General features: G+C 39.0%; 1 protein-coding gene across 2 annotated transcripts in view; it reads left to right on the top strand.

Annotated features, from left to right (window-relative positions):
* Nucleotides 1-19,551, top strand: part of DDRGK1 (DDRGK domain containing 1) — a 51,244-nt gene that overhangs the window by 28,633 nt on the left and 3,060 nt on the right. For both annotated transcript variants that reach the window (XR_012580347.1, XM_074540572.1), the window contains exons 5-8: nt 12,625-12,747; nt 15,577-15,615; nt 18,544-18,600; nt 19,280-19,328. Coding sequence is in view for 1 of the 2 variants with exons in the window: in XM_074540572.1 (XP_074396673.1) it covers nt 12,625-12,747; nt 15,577-15,615; nt 18,544-18,600; nt 19,280-19,328 (268 nt within the window). In the remaining variant the exon portion in view is untranslated. The remainder of the gene's footprint in view (nt 1-12,624; nt 12,748-15,576; nt 15,616-18,543; nt 18,601-19,279; nt 19,329-19,551) is intronic.

Here is a 19,551-nt window from a genome sequence, read left to right as displayed (position 1 = left end):
TACATAAATTGGGGGAATAACACAAGGAACTTAACAGCACACTACAACAGGCCTAGCTGTGGTAGGTTAACAAACAGTGAAAGAGGCATGAGAAAAGAGAGATGGAACCCCTAAGGAATGAAGAAGAGTTCATGGCATAGTTTAACCAATAGATTGCTTAGCTTACAGAATATTCATAAGCTTATTATTTGCTGTATAAGTGTCTGATGCTCTCTTCAATAAACGGAATTTGCTTATCACTCATATTGAGTGTCTGAGTCTCCCCTCACCCACAAATGGCTCGGCCCAGACAAGGCCTCTTTTGGTGACAAGGGGAGAGTTGAGGGACTGTTGGTTTGCCCAGTGTCATTGCAGAGGTGGCACTGTCACCCTCCAACCCACTGCCACTTTTGTAAAACTATAAATATTGGAGTCAGAGAATAAAACTTCCCTTTTTTCCCTTCACCTTGAGTGGTGGTGTGCCTGTGTTCTCTCGTGTCCCTCAGCGACAGAGATTCACAACTGCCCCTGTTCCCTGGGAGCTGGAACCAGCAGGGCACACAGTGAAAGGCAGCAGCAGCAGCAGCAATTCCTTTTGCAAACATTGTGTGAAATTTCATTTTCATTTTATGTATATTTGCATGTGCTTCCCAATGAAAGCTGCTTGAGCTGTGCATCTGTGAGCAGGAGTGACCCAGAAAAACAGGTACAGCTCAGCTGAAATGCTGCTGGTGAATATTTTTCATTAGAGAAGGCGGAAATCTTGGACATCAGAGCTGCTTTTTGTTCTCAGTGCTGGCTGAGAACTTGGTGCTCTGGTGCTGCTGCAAGTTGTGGGGTGGAAAGGACAGAGCTGTTCTGCACAGTTCTGAGTGAAAAATTGCAGTCCTCAGCTCTCACTGGGAATTTTTTTGGTGTTTTTTATGGAAATTTGTGTCTCTGCTTCATGGAGATTTATTTTAATTTGCTCCAAGAGCAGGTTGTGTAAGTGGGGTGTGTTGCTGATAATATTTTAGAAACGAAAAGATCATTTTTCCTTTCCTCTGTTGAGGGTATGAAGGCAGGATAAAGCAGTTATAAAAAATAACCCATACATTACACATACAGATTATATCCATGAGATTTTTATGTGAATTTCCATTTAGCTCTAGGATTATTCCCCAAAAATCTCAAAATTTTCTGAACTCTCAGTTCCTTTCCATCAGCAGAAGTTTTGAATTCAGAAATTGAAGGGAGACAATGTCGGCACTACAACATCACAATATGTAGAAAAATCTGAGATTTTGTAAAAACAGCTTGACCAAACTTCCAGAGGACCAATAATTTCACAGCTTCCTTTGCAAGACAGATGTACAAATTAATTTTTTTAATATTTTCCTAAAGTTCTGAGAGCTTCATGTTCTTGGAACCCTGAATAATGAGCTGAGATGACTCCAGTGCTTTATGGGAATGGTGACACCCTGGCTGGACAGTGACATTAAGTGACACTGGAACTTCCAGTCCCTTGCAGGGTGAATTTTTAAGCAAAAAAAGGTAAATTTTTAAGCAAATTCTCCCTGAGCTGGGCCAACCTGCTCCTCACAGGACTGAGCTGTTCTGCTGGGCTTTAGCAATTCTGCTGGGTTAACTCAGCACAGTTGAAAAGTTCAGTAGAAAATAAAATTAAAATTTCAACTTCACACAGAAATATTTATTTACCTTCCTTTACTTTGGTTTCTGTTCATTTGAGGGCTGTGTAATTTATTTTTGCTTGAATGAGGAAGCTTTTCTGGCTTAGTTTGCAGTATTCCTAATAAAGACTGCACTACAGCACTTCTATTTCACATGGCTCTGGGAAAAAGAGGAATACAAACTAAAAGTCTAATTTTATTGGTTTGTTTATTTATTTCTTTTAAATGTTGTGCACAACAATCCACAGAGTGCTTCCTAGAACTTGGAAAATTGCTCAAATGCCTGAAAATTGCTCAAATCCAGCTTGGTCACTTTAGCCAGTACCTTCCTACTTAAATCCTGTAATTTTAAACTATTTTAGTTTAGTTTAATTATTTGTTTTCCCAGTATTCATCAGGACAGCAAGCCCACCTTACAACAGGAACATTATTCTGCCTCTCAGAGGAAAATGCTTTCAATATTTATTTTATTTTCTTGGTCTAAGTTGATAATCCAGTCACTGCTGAACATTTGCAGCAGGGATCAAAGTAAATGTTATCTGACAATATTTAATGTCCATGCTCAGCTGTTTTCTGGTAATTTGAAATTTGTCTTCATGGACAGGAAACAGAACAATTGAAGAGAGCCTGTCCTTAGGCTCAGAACATCTCATTTTTCCAATCTTGTTAAAGACTGATGGTGTGATGGAAAAGGCAGAGCCTCTGAGAGGATTTATGGAATACACAGGATAAAATGTCATTTATTTTCCTCTAGAGGAGGAATTCTTCATGTCATGGCTGGTCACTAGGAAGGCCTTGGACTGTACATGTGATGATTCCATTTCCTGATCTAAATTTGGAAGTGGAAAGGCAAAATTCTGAGAGACACCTCAAGCAGTGACTGATAGCAGATAAAAACCAGGGTGGAGCTGGTTTTTTAAGAGGCATTTTGGTCACTGACATTGCTGTATTTTATATAGTCCCACAAAGCACAAAAAATTCAGTTTATCACTGAAATTTGCCTGAGAAATATTGCATTGTCAGGTACCTCCTTTTCCCTTTCCTCTCCCAGAGTATTTCTGCAGGTTCACTGTCAGAGGCAAATCCCCAAACAAGACCTAAATTGTGACTGATAGCAGGTAAAAACCAGGGTGGAGCTGGTTTATTTGGAGACATTTTAGTCATTGATATTGCTGTAGTTTATATAGTCCCACAAAGCACAAAAAATTCAGTTTATCACTGAAATTTGCCTGAGAAATATTGCAGTTGTCAGGTACCTTTCCTCTCCCAGAGTATTTCTACAGAGGCAAGTCCCCAAACAAGCACAGCCAGCTTAGGTAACTAAATTTTGACGGATAGCAGGTAAAAACCAGGGTGGATCTGGTTTTTTTGGAGGCATTTGGAGACATTTTGGTCATTAACATTGCTGTATTTTATATAATCCCACAAGGCACAAAAAATTCAGTTTATCACTGAAATTTGCTTGAGAAATATTGCAGTTCTCCTTTTCCCTTTCCTCTCCCAGAGTATTTCTACAGAGGCAAATCCCCAATTAAGCACAGCCAGCTTGGGTACCTAAATTGTGACTGATAGCAGGTAAAAACCAGGGTGGAGCTGGTTTTTTGAGAGGCATTTTGGTCATCGACATTGCTGTATTTTATATAGTCCCACAAGACACAAAAAATTCAGTTTATTACTGAAATTTGCCTGAGAAATGTTGCAGTTGTCAGGTACCTCCTTTTCCCTTTCCTCTCAGTATTTCTGCAGGTTCACTGTCAGAGGCAAATCCCCAAACAAGACCTAAATTTTGACTGATAGCAGGTAAAAACCAGGGTGGAGCTGGTTTTTTTGGAGACATTTTGGTCACTGACATTGCTGTAGTTTATATAGTCCCACAAAGCACAAAAAATTCAGTTTATCACTGAAATTTGCCTGAGAAATGTTGCATTGTCAGGTACCTTTCCTCTCCCAGAGTATTTCTGCAGAGGCAAGTCCCCAAACAAGCAGAGCCAGCTTTGGTACCTAAATTCCACTTAAACCCTTTTTTTCCAGTGTTTTTCCTAAGAACTGCCACTGAAATTGTGCTGACAGGTAGGAACTGTGACTCGAGGGAGTTATGGGGGCTAAAATCTTGCCTAGCCTTGAGAAAAATACCCTCTGCTTCTATTTCAATAGATTTGTGTGCACTTCTAAATAAAATGTGGTTGCCCCTTGGCTTGGGTGAGTGTTGCAAACCAGATGATGTATTTTTAAATTCAAGTTTCCTTTCCAGTGTTCTGCTGAGCTGATTGGCTGCAGGCCTGAGGAGGCTCCTTTATAATTGGCATTTGCTTCAGCTCTGCTTTGCCCTGGGGATTTCCCTCTCACCCTTGGAGTTTTTTGGTGGTGAGCTGGTTTACCAGCTGACACCTTATCAATGAGAGTGAATTTCCTCTGATGTTGCAAAACAGAGGCTTCAGACAAAAGCTGGCAGATTGCTCACGCACAAAAAAAAAGCTCTTTTTCCTTTGCCTGTGCACAGAAATTTTGGTACATTTGAAATTAAGTGCCTAAATGCTCTTAGATTTTGGTAAATGTGCATTTAAGTGCCTAAATGCACTTAGATTTTGGTAAATGTGTATTTAAGTGCCTAAGTTCTCTTAGATTTTGGTAAATTTGCATTTAAGTGCCTAAATGCACTTAGATTTTGGTAAACCTTCATTTAAGTGCCTAAATGCACTTAGATTTTGGTAAATTTGAAATTAAGTGCCTAAATGCGCTTACATTTTGGTAAAATTTGCATTTAAGTGCCTAAATGCACTTAGATTTTGCTAAATTTGCAATTAAGTGGTTAAATGCACTTAGATTTTGGTAAATGTGTATTTAAGTGCCTAAATGCACTTAGATTTTGGTAAATTTGAAATTAAGTGCCTAAATGTGCTTAGATTTTGGCAAAATTTGCATTTAAGTGCCTAAATTCTCTTAGGTTTTGGTAAATTTGCCTTTAAGTGCCTAAATGCTCTTAGATTTTGGTAAATCTTCATTTAAGTGCCTAAATTCTCTTAGATTTTGGTAAATTTGTATTTAAGTGCCTAAATGCACTTAGATTTTGGTAAATCTGTATTAAAGTACCTAAATGCACTTAAGTTTTGGTAAATGTGCATTTAAGTGCCTAAATGCACTTAGATTTTGCTAAATTTGAAATTAAGTGCCTAAATGCACTTAGATTTTGGTAAATGTGTATTTAAGTGCCTAAATGCACTTAGATTTTGCTAAATTTGAAATTAAGTGCCTAAATGCACTTAGATTTTGGTAAATTTGAAATCAAGTGCCTAAATTCACTTAGATTATGGTAAATTTGTATTTAAGTGCCTAAATGCTCTTAGATTTTGGTAAATGTGTATTTAAGTGCCTAAATGCACTTAGATTTTGGTAAAAGTGCATTAAAGTGCCTAAATGCTCTTAGATTTTGGTAAATTTGAAATTAAGTGCCTAAATTCTCTTAGATTTTGGTAAAAGTGCATTAAAGTGCCTAAATGCTCTTAGATTTTGGTAAATTTGAAATTAAGTGCCTAAATTCTCTTAGATTTTGGTAAATTTGCATTTAAGTGCCTAAATGCACTTAGATTTTGGTAAATTTGAAATTAAGTGCCTAAATTCTCTTAGATTTTGGTAAATTTGCATTTAAGTGCCTAAATGCACTTAGATTTTGCTAAATTTGAAATTAAGTGCCTAAATGCTCTTAGATTTTGGTAAAATTTGCATTTAAGTGCCTGAATAAAAAAGGTTTGGATCTTCAGAGCTGTAGAAATGAGGGTCAGCCAGGATCACAAGGATCCTCTGGAAGTTTTGACTCTTTGATCATGGAAGAAGTGGCACCAAATTTTAGTTATTTTCTTATATGAACATCAAGATTTGTGTGTGTGTCAGCAGAGCTCTTAATTCTTTATCTGTTTGATATTAATATCTGTTTTTCTGACATTAACAGTGCCATAACTGCAATTTAAGCATCAGTTTTCAAGTGTTTATCCTTCCCTCAAAATTAATTTCTCATCAGGGAGTATAAGTTGAAAATCTTGCAAAAAACCTCATTTTTCCTCAGATTGTGAGAGGTTAAGGACACTTTCTGTCTAAGCAGTGAGGGGGGCAGGAATCCTACAGATCCATCTGCTCTGTGCCAAATTCTTCTCAAAAGTCACTTTTGGCTCCCTGCAGAACCTGCCCTGACAATACAAAAACTGAATTCTCTGCAAGGATGGATTCTTTGATCTAAACACTCAGGATGCTTTTCTGTCATCCTAAAAATTCAGGAAACAGCCACAAAGAAAGGAATGACAAAAAGTAGGTGGTGCTTGAAAAGTGTTTGCTCTGCTTTCCTCACCACCAGTGAGATTTTGTCCACCCAAGCAGCATCCGGAGCAATCTGTGATCCCAAAAATCAGCTGGGAGCCCCAGAGAGATTTTGGGATAAAAATATTCCAAATTTTGGAAATAATGCCTGGGATTATTTCTGCAGAACCTGCCCTGACAATGCAAAAAGTTGTACAAGGAGGGATTCTTTGATCCATGGCCCTCTAAACACTCAGGATGCTTTTCTGTCATCCTAAAAATTCAGGAAACAGCCACAAAGAAAGGAATGACAAAAAGCAGGTAATGCTTGAAAAGTGTCCAGTGTTTGCTCTGCTTTCCTCACTACCAGTGAGGTTTTGTCCACCCAAGCAGCATCCTGAGCAATCTGTGATCCCAAAAATCAGCTGGGAGCCTCAGAGAGATTTTGGGATAAAAATATTCCAAATTTTGGAAATAATCCCTGGGATTATTTCTGCAGAACCTGCCCTGACAATGCAAAAAGTTGTACAAGGAGGGATTCTTTGATCCATGGCCCTCTAAACACTCAGGATGCTTTTCTGTCATCCTAAAAATTCAGGAAACAGCCACAAAGAAAGGAATGACAAAAAGCAGGTGATGCTTGAAAAGTGTCCAGTGTTTGCTCTGCTTTCCTCACCACCAGTGAGGTTTTGTCCACCCAAGCAGCATCCTGAGCAATCTGTGATCCCAAAAATCAGCTGGGAGCCTCAGAGATTTTTGGGATAAAAATATTCCAAATTTGGGAAATAATCCCTGGGATTATTTCTGCAGAACCTGCCCTGACAATGCAAAAAGTTGTACAAGGAGGGATTCTTTGATCCATGGCCCTCTAAACACTCAGGATGCTTTTCTGTCATCCTAAAAATTCAGGAAACAACCACAAAGAAAGGAATGACAAAAAGCAGGTGATGCTTGAAAAGTGTTTGCTCTGCTTTCCTCACGACCAGTGAGGTTTTGTCCACCCAAGCAGCATCCTGAGCAATCTGTGATCCCAAAAAATCAATGTGTGCTTCCAGCTGGGAGCCTCAGAGAGATTTTGGGATAAAAATATTCCAAATTTTGGAATTAATCCCTGGGATTATTAAGGGGCAAACAGAGGGTGAAAGGAGCCTCACAGCACATCCAGGTCCTTGAGGGGACTGGGTGGGAAAAAGAACAGAAAACAAAGGTTTGAGTGACTCATTTATTTATTTATTTATTTGTTCAATAAAAATGTGGTCCAAGTGGGATAGTTTGTTCTTCACATGCAGTGGATTAAACTAATCAAAAAAGAAATCTGGACAAGGAATCATTTAATACAGGAATAAGGAATTTACAAGTAAAAGAAACCATACAAGTAAAATTGAAGCTACAGAAAGGACAATGAAGTTTTCAAGGTTTTGATCTCAGTGCCCAGGGTTTGGGGTCTGGGTAACATTTAGATGGGTGAGGAGAGAGACCAAAAAAAAAAAAAAAACAAAAAAACCCAAAAAAAATAAAAGCAGCTGAAGATGAGCATCTGCACTTACCACATTTCCATCTGCTGGGGTTTCCCCAGCACCCCACCCATGGCTGGGGGGTGGCCCAGCCACTGTGCCCTGAGCCACAACTCAGCAGGGACCTGGGTGACAAAAATGTGGGGTTTGGGCTCAGAAGGGGCCTGGATGCCAAAAATGTGGGGTTTGAAAGGGGGATTTGAGCTTAGAAGGGACCTGAGTGCCCAAATATTGGGTTTGAGCTCAGAAAGAACCTCAGTGCCCAAAATGTGGGGTTTGAAAAGTGGATTTGAGCTCAGAAGGGACCTGAGTTCCCAAATGTGGGGTTTGACTTCAGAAAGAACCTGAGGGCCCAAAATGTGGGGTTTGAAAGGTGGATTTGAGCTCAGAAGGGACCTGAGTGCCAAAAATGTGAGGTTTGAAGGGTGGGTTTGAGCTCAAAAGTGATCTGAGTGCCAAAAATGTGAGGTTTGAGCTAAAAAGAGACCTGAGTGCCCAAATGTGGGATTTGAAAGGTGGATTTGAGCTCAGGAGGAACCTCAGTGACAAAATGTGGGATTTGAGCTCAGGAGGAGCCTTAGTACCAAAAATGTGGGGTTTGGGCTCAGGAGGAACCTGAGTGCCCAAATGTGGGGTTTGAAAGGTGAATTTTAGCTCAAAAGGGACCTGAGTACCAAAAATGTGGGGTTTGAGCTCAGAAGGAACCTGAGTACCAAAAATATGAGGTTTGAAAGGAGGGTTTGAGCTTAGAAGGGACCTGAGTGCCCAAATGTGGGGTTTGAGCTCAGAAGGGACATGAGTGCCAAAAAAAGTAGGGTTTGAAAGGTGAATTTGAGCTCAAAAGGAACCTCAGTGACAAAATGTGAGGTTTGAGCTCAGAAGGAGCCTTAGTACCAAAAATGTGGGGTTTGGGCTCAGGAGGAACCTGAGTGCCCAAATGTGGGGTTTGAAAAAGGAGCATTTGAGCTCAGAAGGGACCTGAGTACCAAAAATGTGGGGTTTGGGCCCAGAAGGGACCTGAGTACCAAAAAAGGGATTTGAAAGGTGAATTTGAGCTCGGAAGGAACCTGAGTGCCAAAAGTGTGGGATTTGGGCTCAGAAGGGACCTGAATACCAAAAATGTGGGGTTTGAAGGGTGGATTTGAGCTCAAAAGGGACCTGAATACCAAAAATGTGGGGTTTGAATGGTGGTTTTGAGCTCAGGAGGGACCTGAGTGCCCAAATGTGGGGTTTGAGCTCAGAAGGAACCAGAGTGCCAAAAATGTGAGGTTTGAAGGGTGGGTTTGGGCTCATATGTGGGCTTTGAAAGGTGGATTTGAACTCAGAAGGGACCTGAGTGCCAAAACTGTGGGGTTTGAAGGGTGGATTTGAGCTCAGGAGGAACGTGAGTTTCCAAATGTGGGGTTTGAAAGGAGGGTTTGAGCTCAGGAGGAACCTGAGTACCAAAAATGTGGGGTCTGAAAGGTGAATTTGAGCCCAGTTCCCTCTGTGTGTCTGGTACAAAATCCTGGCCTCAGTTTGTGAGGAGACCCTGAGGGGCTGTTCGTGTTTCTGGGTTATTTGTATGGACACACTTTCATTTTAGTGGGAATTCTGCTGCCTAAATTTGACCCCGCAGCTCCCACACGGCTGCTCCATGAGCACGTGAGAGAGAAGAGGGTTAGAGAGATGATCAAACAAAAAAATATTCAAAATAAATAGAAATGTTCTAAATAAATATAAATATTCTCAATAAATATAAATATTCTCAATAAATATGAATATTCTAAATAAATAAATATAAATGTTCTAAATAAATACATCTAAATCTTCTGAATAAATATGAATATTCTAAATAAATATAAATAAATCTTCTAAAATAAATAGAAATATTCTAAATAAATACTCCCAGCCATCCTGACAGTGCCATCCTGCTCAGTCTCCACCTTGCTTCTCCCAGGCATTTGTGCAAACTCATCTCTCCTCTTGCTCTGAGGGGTTTAGCTGCAATTTGGATAAATCCTTTTTTTTTTTTACCTGCAGATTGAATCATAGGTGAATTTAGGTTGTGAAGCATGTGAGGATCTCCATGAATTTTTAATTTTTAGATGGGAAAAAAAGGCTGCTGGAAATATTTTAATATTCTGGAGAAAGCTACGAGCACCAGGAAGCTTTGAGGGCTGCCAAAGCAGTGGCTCAGAGCGCCTGGAAATGCAAAATTTAGCAGCTGGAAAACAAAATCAAGTTGGCAAAAGAGGGGCTGGTGGCTGAGTGTTCTGGGATACTTCCAAAAAATGCAAGGTGCTGTTTTTCAGGTGGGGAAGGAGCGCAGGAAGGAGCCTTGCTCATTTTTTAGACCTTCCAGAAGCAGGAAAATGTGTTTTAGTTGTTGTTGCTCTCAGTGTCTTCTGATATTTCCTTTTTTTTTTTTTTTTATTTTTTGTAGAACCAGCTAGAAATTATTTACCAAAGCAATTTTGAGGCTTTGTGATTGTTTTTTTTTTTTGCTTTTTCCTCATTTCAAATTCATTGCTGAATTACAACCTGTCTAATAAACCAAGGGAAGAACATTATTCTTGCCTTTCCAGGATCAAGATTAAATTTAATGCGCTTACAAGAAAAGAACAATTGCTGTTGCTTCCAGATGAAATATGGTTGTGTTGTTTTTGGCATCTGGAGTGCATGGAAGGGGAAAAATCTGCCATTGGATTCATTGTTGTGGTGATGAATGACCCAAAAATGATCTGGTTGTGTCTCAAGAGCTTCCTCAGAAATGTAGATTTTTCATGAGATAGCAGTTTTTTAAAAAATGGATTTGGCTGTGCAATTACAGCAAGATCCTTTCAGTCCTGTTTTTCTCATTCTTAGATGTTGGCAGGATTCTTTCTGCTGACTTTCTGGGAATTTGATGTAATTTTTTTTTTTACATCTATTTTTTTTTTTCTATTTCTATTTTTTATATATATTATATACTTTTATATATTTATATAAAAACTTTTATTTTATATAAAAATAAAACTATTTTTAATTTTTAATTATATATTGATTTTTGAATGATATATTAATTCAATGTTTATCTATTTTATACATATTTTATATATCTTTATATATTTTTGTATCTATACATTTTTATTCTTTCTATATTTTGTATTTTTATAGAAAAATAAAACTATTTTATGTTTTAGATATTAATTCATTTTTTATACATTTTATATCTATATTTTATATTGCTACATAAAAATAAAACTATTTTATTTTATATATTCTATTTATGTATTTTAGATCTCTATGTTTTTGTATATTTAATATATTTATATAAAAATAAAACTATTTTATATGTTTTATATATTCTATTTATATAATAGAATAATTTTTATATATTTAAATTAAAACAGGACCAAATATTTTGGTTTTTATCAAAATACATCTTTTTTAAATATGGATATATTTTCCATATACTGAATGACCTGTTCCCTGTTATTTTTTTAAATTGAACAAATATTTACATTCCAGTTCCTTAAGGAAGCAATTCCCACATCAATATCCAAGATGCAGCATGGCAAGCATTTAGAAAATTTATTTATTTATATTTGTATGTAAGTTTATAAATATAATTTTATATGTATATAAAAATAAACCTATGTGTTTTATATATAAATTCTATGTATATATTATAATAATTTTTATATATTTAATTAAAAGCAGGACCAAACACTCTTTGTTTTTAACTAAAAGACATCTTTTTTAATATGGATAAATTTTCTGTATACTGAATGACCTGTTCCTGTCTCTTTTTTTTCTTTTTTTAAATTTTTTTTTAAATTTTTTTAAATTATATTTACATTCCAGCTCCTTACTGATGCTGAGCTTGGAGTTTTCTGGCCCAGAAAACTCCAAAAAACTTTTATTGTGGCCTTGAAGGTTTTAATATTTATTTCAGGGTAGGCCATGAAGTTTTTTTATTGCCAAAAAGCCTGAAGCTTTTGTTTAACAAACCAGCATATAAAAAACTCCTTTTGTTAATACAAAAGGAGTGCCTAAAACACTTTATATAGAATTTATATTATTTAATTTTATAGATTATCCATGTAGGAAGAAATTTTTCATAATAAAGTGATTTTCCTTGAAAATTTGATTTGGGTCCAGGAACCAAAAATGTGAAAGTGGCATCAAAGAGCAGAGAGATTCTGCTTTCTTGTGGCCTTTAAAGCTTTAATATTTATTTCAGGGCAGGCCATGAAGTTTTTTTCTTGCAAATAACTAAAAGCCCAAGGCTTTTGTTCAAAAAACCAAAAGTAAAAGTAAAAAACTCCTTTTGTTAATACAATCACCCTTGTGCCTAAAATACTTAGTATAATAATTTAGATAGTATTTAATTTTATATATTATCCATGTAGGAACAAAGTTTTCACAAGATTTTCCTTGAAAACTTGATTTTACCTGAAACTTTCCACCAGTGTAATCCTTGTGAGCTCTCCCATTGTCCTGCAGTGGCAGAGCAGACCTGGGGCCAGGAACCAAAAATGTGAAAGTGGCATCAAAGTGCAGAGATTCAGCTTTATTGTGGCCTTTAAAGCTTTGTTATTTGTTTCAGGGCAGGCCATGAAGTTTTTTTCTTGCAGATAACTAAAAGCCTAGGGCTTTTTAACAAACAAAAAGTAAAAGTAAAAAACTCCTTTTGTTAATACAATCACCCTTGTGCCTAAAATACTTAGTATAATAATTTAGATAGTATTTAATTTTATATATTTTCCATGTAGGAACAAAGTTTTCACAAGATTTTCCTTGAAAACTTGATTTTACCTGAAACTTTCTGTAATCCTTTTGAGCTCTCCCATTGTCCTGCAGTGGCAGAGCAGACCTGGGGCTGGTTCTGCTTCGACCAAAAATGTGAATATTGCATCAGAGAGCAGGGAGGGGCAGGGACTTCCTGTGAGCAGAGCAGATGGATGCAAATGAAGCAGGCAGGTTGCTATTTAAGAGGTTTTCTGTCAGCTCTGCTGAGAACCAGCCCTGGCTGTGAGGTGGTCACTGCCTCAAGAGTGGCTTTTGAAATTGGTTATGCCATCAAGGGATGGCTTAAACTCATTTTTAAAACTTTTTGTGTGCTGGCTGCAGAGCAGGAAGATGCTGCTTCACTTCAAACCTGACTTGGGAAAAAGCAAACTTGACCACTTGTCGTGTTTTCTGCCCAGGAAGAGGAAAAAAGGAAGGCAAAGGAAGAGGAGGAGAAGAGAGAATATGAAGAGTACCTGAAGCTGAAGGAGAGTTTTGTGGTTGAAGAGGAAGGGGTTGAAGAGTCAATGACAGAGGAGCAGGTATGTCAGGCTGGTTCTGCAGTTCCCCCTCTCCTGTCAGACTTGCTGCATTCTGTCTTGTGCAAAATGAAATGAAAAGTAGGAGTCAGCCAAAGGTTTTTGCTTGTGACAGCTGAATTGTGTCTGTGGCACGGGTTAACCCTGGAATATTTCCTGGGGAATGCTGCTGTTCCTCACAGCAGGCCCCTACAGGGGATTTGAGTTCTGAGAGAACTTGCTGGAAATGAGTTCTGTCCTCCTTGTGTCTAAGAACTGAAATAAAACTCATCCTGGAATTCAGATTATCCCTCACTGTCAGCAGCTCTGCCTCACCCACAGAGACTGAGCCAGTAACGCTGAATTTGGAGTTTGAAAGTGCCCACACACCTAGGGGGCAATTATTTGGGTTTGGCTTGATTTTCTACACCAAGAGAGCTGCTGTGAAATCAAATTAAAAACCAAGCTCTTCTGATAAGGGAATATTCAGGACAAACCCACACTGCTGCTCCTGTGGCTGCCTGCAGAGCTGCTGGGGATGGTGGCTGAAATGTGATATTTGATATAAAATCACAGCAAACCTGAAAAAGTTTTGCTGTTGTGAGAGGCAGAATTCTCGTTTTGTCTGCTGAAAACCTGTTAGACACCATTTATTTGCCCTCACATCCTGCAGTTGCTCTTGGGTTGCATCTGCCAGTTTGAGCTGTCCAGTGCATTTCTGGGGAAGGATTTATTTCAGGGCCATGTGTGCATTTGCTGCTCTGCTGAAGGGACTCTGGAATTAAATGGATTTGCTTTAGTGTGACTGAGAGTGGCTTTGAGCACAGCAGATTGTGCCCAGTGTCAAGCACCACTGACTCACTACAGGTTCCCTTGATGGATCCCTTCCCATCAAGAAAAATTCCTGCATCACACCAGGATTAACAGCAAAAGTTCTGTCTGCTGATGGGGAATTGCAGTGAACAGCAAAAAATGCACACTTTCATTGACAATTCCTTCAAAAATCTGTCCCTGTCCTGTTAGGAGATGAGATTATCCCTAAATATGGCTGTGTTCCACTTTAAACACCCTTCAGACTGGAATGTGGTGATTGTCCATGTTCCTACAGCTGCCTGTCAAGGAGAAATTATCTCTCTCCATGCCAGAAGAAAGAAGGTTTTAGGGTTCCTCACCTAAAAGAGTTTGAGATGCCTGATGTCAGAACAGAGAAGGTTTAGATTCCTCACCAAAAACAGTTTGAGATGCCTGATGTCAGAACAGAGGAGGTTTTAGGTTCCTCACCTAAAAAAGTTTGAGATGCCTGACATCAGAACAGAGAAGGTTTTAGGTTCCTCACCTAAAAAAGTTTGAGATGCCTGATGTCAGAATAGAGAAGGTTTTAGGTTTCCTCACCTAAAGGAGTTTGAGATGCCTGATGTCAGAACAGAGAAGGTTTTAGGTTCCTCACCTAAAGGAGTTTGAGATGCCTGATGTCAGAATAGAGAAGGTTTTAGGTTTCCTCACCTAAAAAAGTTTGAGATTCCTGATGTCAGAACAGAGAAGGTTTTAGGTTCCTCACCTAAAGGAGTTTGAGATCCCTGATGTCAGAACAGAGAAGGTTTTAGCTTCCTCACTAAAAACAGTTTGAGATTCCTGGCGTCAGAACAGAGAAGGTTTTAGGTTCCTCACCTAAAAAAGTTTGAGATGCCTGATGTCAGAACAGAGAAGGTTTAGATTCCTCACCTAAAAGAGTTTGAGATGCCTGCATCTTAACCTGAGATAATTTTAGTAGGGGTGTTAGGGGAGCTAGAACTTGAATTGCAGGTGATTTAAAAGTCACATTCAGAAGTAATAACAGAGTACAGAGTTATTTGGAGGCAGCAGAAATGAGAAGGAAATGCAGCAGCCAGCCTGGCCTCGTGGTGCCTGAGGTTCTGAAGCATTTCAGTGTCCTGTTGGCAAAGCTGGCTCTGCTGGAAATCACCTCCTGCCTCCAGAGCTCACCAGTTAATTAAGGCTGATTGATTCCCGTGGTTCCAGAGTAACCTGATCTCCTTTCAGCTGCACTGCACAGTGTTTGCATTGCTCTGCTCGCTGCATTTCAGGTGCAGGGCTCTGAAATGCCTGAGCCTCCCCAGCTGCAGCTCCTGAGTCACTCTGGCTTTTCCTCTGCACAGAATGGCCTGGGTGTGGGATTTAATGATGCTTAAACTCACCCAGATGTGGTTATTTCAGGGTATTTATGATGTGAAGAATAAAAAATTGTATGATAACCTTTTGGGAAATATTTAAATTGTACCTGAGCCATATTCTTTCTCAAAAAATACCTGTCAGAAATCCCTTGTGAAGATTCAATCTAGATTATTTTTCTTTCCACTTCAATATCTCAATGGGTGTAGTTAAAACTTGGGAATTATGCAATTTAAACACTTTTATAGTATTTATCTTTAGCATGTTTTTGATGCATTTAATGCTCATTAAATATTTAAATTGTACCTGAGCCACATTGTCTCGAAAATACCTGTCAGAAATCCTTTGTGAAGATTCAATCTAGATTATTTTACTTCCCAGTTCAATATCTCAGTGTGTGTAGTTAAAACTAAAGAATTATGCAATCTGAAGACTTCTGTAGTATTTTTCCTCAGCAAGTTTTTGATGCATTTAATGCTCATGAAGTACTTGAATTGTACCTGAGCCCCTTGTAAAGATTAAATCTAGATTATTTTTCTTCTCAGTTCAATATCTCGGTGTGTGTAGTTAAAATTTAGGAATTATGCAATCTGAACACTTTTATAGTATTTTTCCTCAGCAAGTTTTTGATGCATTTAATGCTTATGAATCCAAAATTAAAATTGTTTTCCTTGCTGTCTCCAGTCTCGCAGCTTTCTTATGGAATTCCTGGAATATGTTAAGGTAAGGTGCCTTTGGTTTTTCTCCTTAGATGGTGTGAAATACCTTCTGTCACAATCTTTACTTCCTCTTTCATTTATTTAAATATTCAACAAGTAACAAAAGTGATCCCTTCGGTAATTGTTATTTACTGAACCAGCACAAACACAATTATCTAAAATAATTTAATTCCAGCTGGGTCCTGGCTTTTGGGGCAGGATGTGGCCTGGTGGATCTCCCTCAGAGTTTATGGAAGCAATGTTTGCTGTGGATTGGGATTTTTTGGGGCATTCGGGATTTTTTGTTTGTGAGCATCAGCCACTGATTTAAAAGCATGTTAAAAACAGGAAGGATTGCTGCTGTACCTGGAGGGTGTTTTTGAGCCTCCAACACTGGCACTGGAAAGCTCAATCCCAACTTTTCTTGTCATTCCTTCAGTTTTTTTCTATCCTACATGGTTTTTTAATGTTCAGGAGAGCACTTTGAGAAGCAGCTGCCTTGTTTTAACCAGGGTGTGTCAGTCTCCCTTCCCTCCCATTGTGTGGCTGGGTGTTTAAAACCCGGGCTGTGCTCATTTGTGCTTTTGATCTGTGAGGGCAAATTGCTGTATCAAAGGTCAGATGCATTTTTCTCCTCTCACTCCAACACTGGCATGCAAATCTTTTTTTCCTAATGAATCCCTTTGTTCTTTTACTGGAATCTGAACTATCAGGATGTGTGACCCGGGTGAAAGGCTTCTCCAGCAAACAAATCACTTGCTGCTGTATCACTTGATACTCAGTGAGCTGCTAACCAATTTATATCCCAAAATCTCACATTTTTCACAGCAAAACCGTGAATTTACAGCAGATTTATCTCCTGGAGTTAGAGATTTGCCTCATGGATAATTCTCTTTGGGGAGTCCTTTGGAAGTTCTGGACAGGAGCTCAGAACAGAGCCCTGCAAAACTCTGCTGTAGGTCAAAAAAGGAAATTCCAGTGTTCTTTGGGATCTTCCACAAGCACTGGGAGCTTTCCAGGGGATGACACAGACTCTGCCCATTGGCCCTGGGGTTGTGGTGGATGGACCAGATTAGTCACAAACTCCCAGTTGAGTGTTTCAGCACAAAATTCTCTATCAGTCACTTCATCTTGACGTCAGAGAAATTAAAGTTGGGCTGGAAACCCAAGTCTGAATGTTCGACACCTGATTTCCTCTGCAGAGCTGAGCTGCAGAACTGGGGCATTGCTTTCTTTCTCAAGTTTTAAGTATTTTTCTTTAATCTTGAGATTGTGCTTAGTGTATAGATTATGTATTTCTGTTCTGTTCACAGAAGCCATTGACAGGAAGCAGTGCTGAGCTGCTCGTAGCTGTCAGGAAAAAAATGTATAAATTAAGAGGAATTGGCTTTTTTTTTAAGTAAAATTGAATTTAGCTCTTCTGCTGAATAATTTCTTATGCTGGTATCATTGACTGGAGATTGCTCACCCTGTGCTTTATTCTTAAGGGTGTTGGGAGCAAAATGCAGCCTCTTGCTGAGGACAGCAGCAGCATCACCCCTAAAATGAAATTAATTCAGGAAAATATGGATTTTTTTTTTTTTTTGTTGCTAAGCCTGTCTCTAGAACATGATGCATGTGGAGAAGTGTTTTATTCCCTTGGGACCTCAATTGTTGTATTCCAGAGTGTGGAGGGTGCACCCTCATCCCACCCCCTTGGGCTCTCATTCCCAGCAGGACCTGTCTTGGAAAACTCCCACTAAACTTGGTCATTGAGGGAAATATCTTTAAGGGAAGGTTTAAGTCCTGTTTCTCCTGTTGATGTGGAGATGTGTTGATTTGCACCAACCCCCCCCAGTCCCTTTAAAAGAAGATGTGACGAATGTTGGCAGTTCCCAGCTCTGAGAACTGAATTCCATGGACTGGTTCCAGTTCCATGTGTTCAGTCCATGGTATTCAGTTCTCTAGCTTGGCTGCATCAAACTTCACAGCTGCTAAATCTGTGTGTGCCTTCCTTTTGGGTCTGGTTTCATTAATGAAAAAGATTCATCTATTTCAGCCTCTCTTGATTTCTTCAGTGGCCTCCCAGTGTGCTCTCAAGACCAGAAACAAAGGATTTCCTTGTTTGAAGTATTTTAATTTGTTACTGGAGATGCAGCTCCTGTGGCTGTACATAAATGGATTTTAGGAATATAAACCTGAATATTAACTGAGCTTTCCAACACTTTTGTCTTTCCCAAGCTCCTTACAAACACTGCATCCTTTTGCAGCCTAAACAGATGAGTTCCTAAAACTTTGGCAGAGAAGAAAACAGGACCCAGGTAGCTGCAGACAAGCCCTGCAGGTGTTTTCTCTGGAGAAGCACAAAACCAGATGGGAGCAGTGGTGGCTGTGCCTTAACTGAGAAAAGCTGCAGGAAGAATCTGTCAGAAAGCAAAATGACGATGTGCACTTCCAGCACTGACAATTTTAATAAGGTGTTGGCTTGCTTAGGAAGATTATTATGGCATTAATACACATGGCATCAGTAAAACAGAACTAAAGCACTTAATGCTGCCAGTCTTGCCTGGCTTTTATGGAAGTGCTGATACACACCAGTGATGTTTTAAAAGGTGCTTTGAAACATCCCTGAAAGAATAAAGGGATGTTGATAAAACACTCTGGAAATTTAAGGGAGAAGCTGAGAAACTCAGGAGGTGCAGGAGCAGAGTCCTTGTGCTCATCCCAGTGTGAGGAAAAGTCCAGGATCAATCAAGGCTGGCAGATGTGGGTCAGAGCACTCAGTCTTTCCACAGAGCTCCCTGCTTTAGGTAACCTCAGATTTTTTCATCACAGGAAAGTGCTTGCTAGGAAAAGTTACTCAAAGGAACAAGTTCTGCTTCGTCTGGTTAATGCATTTTTTATTGGAATGGAAAAAAATAAAAAAAATCCCAGCTTTCTCATTCATCAGCTTAACTCTTGTTTGTTTCCACAGAAAACAAAAGTTATCCAGCTGGAGGACATGGCTTCACATCTGGGTTTAAGGACACAGGTAAAAAAAAACAAACAAAACTTGACTTTTGCGGTGGAAATACTAATTTTGCTAAATTTTGTCTCCCTCTTAAACCAGAACTCTATTTAAATGTTGTGGGTTATTACAGGAATTTATCTAGTTAAAATCTAAATTATAATTGCCTTCTGCAGTGATATAACAACAAGAAAGAGAGGTAGACATCTACAAACCTTGGTAAAGGTGCAGTGGAACTGCATGCTTGGAGTAACTGTGGAGTAAACCCAGCCATAAATTTAACAAGTTGTTGCTTTGGGTTGCTAGGAGAGGTTTGCTCCTAAAAGGAGCAGGAAAAGATACAAAAAATATGGAATTTTTGAGCAAGGACCTTGGAGAAGGACCTCAGTGCTGCATGGAACTTCATGGCTCTGCACAGCCTTTCCATGGGAACATTCCTGTAACCCCCTGCTCCTTGAAACAGCCAAGTAATGGCAATAAAAATCTCTTTTAAGAGGTAGGGAATTTAACTGGAACGTCCCAAAATACAAAAGAAAATCACCCCTCTAAGACCAAAGGGCTGATTCCATCTCTCTGTGTGGGAGTACTGAATTCCTTAACCCTGAGGGATTTCAAGGTGAACCTCTGGAGCTGATCTGAACGTGTGAAATGGTTTTTGCTTCCCTTTTGATCAGTCTGTTACTCCTTTTTCTCTTCTGCACAGGATGCAATTAACAGAATCCAGGACCTGATGGCAGATGGCACCCTGACAGGTGACAGCCAAAGCACAGAGGGGATCTTCTGTAGCTGCTGGTGCAGAAAATCCTTCCTGGGGCAGAGACAGAATTCCAGTGCCATTCCCCTTCTGAGGATCATGTAGGACTTGATAGCTAGATATTTATATTTGATTTATTTACCCGTCTGCTGAAGGCCTTTTGGGCTTGCTGAGCAGCCAGCTGCACATGGGCTTTTATATTTTATTTATTAGGATCTAGT

The sequence above is a fragment of the Zonotrichia albicollis genome, chromosome 5, assembly GCF_047830755.1.
Source record: "Zonotrichia albicollis isolate bZonAlb1 chromosome 5, bZonAlb1.hap1, whole genome shotgun sequence".
Lineage (NCBI taxonomy): Eukaryota > Metazoa > Chordata > Aves > Passeriformes > Passerellidae > Zonotrichia > Zonotrichia albicollis.
The sequence above is the reverse complement of the archived record's forward strand: the minus strand, read 5'-3'. Positions and strand labels throughout refer to the sequence as shown.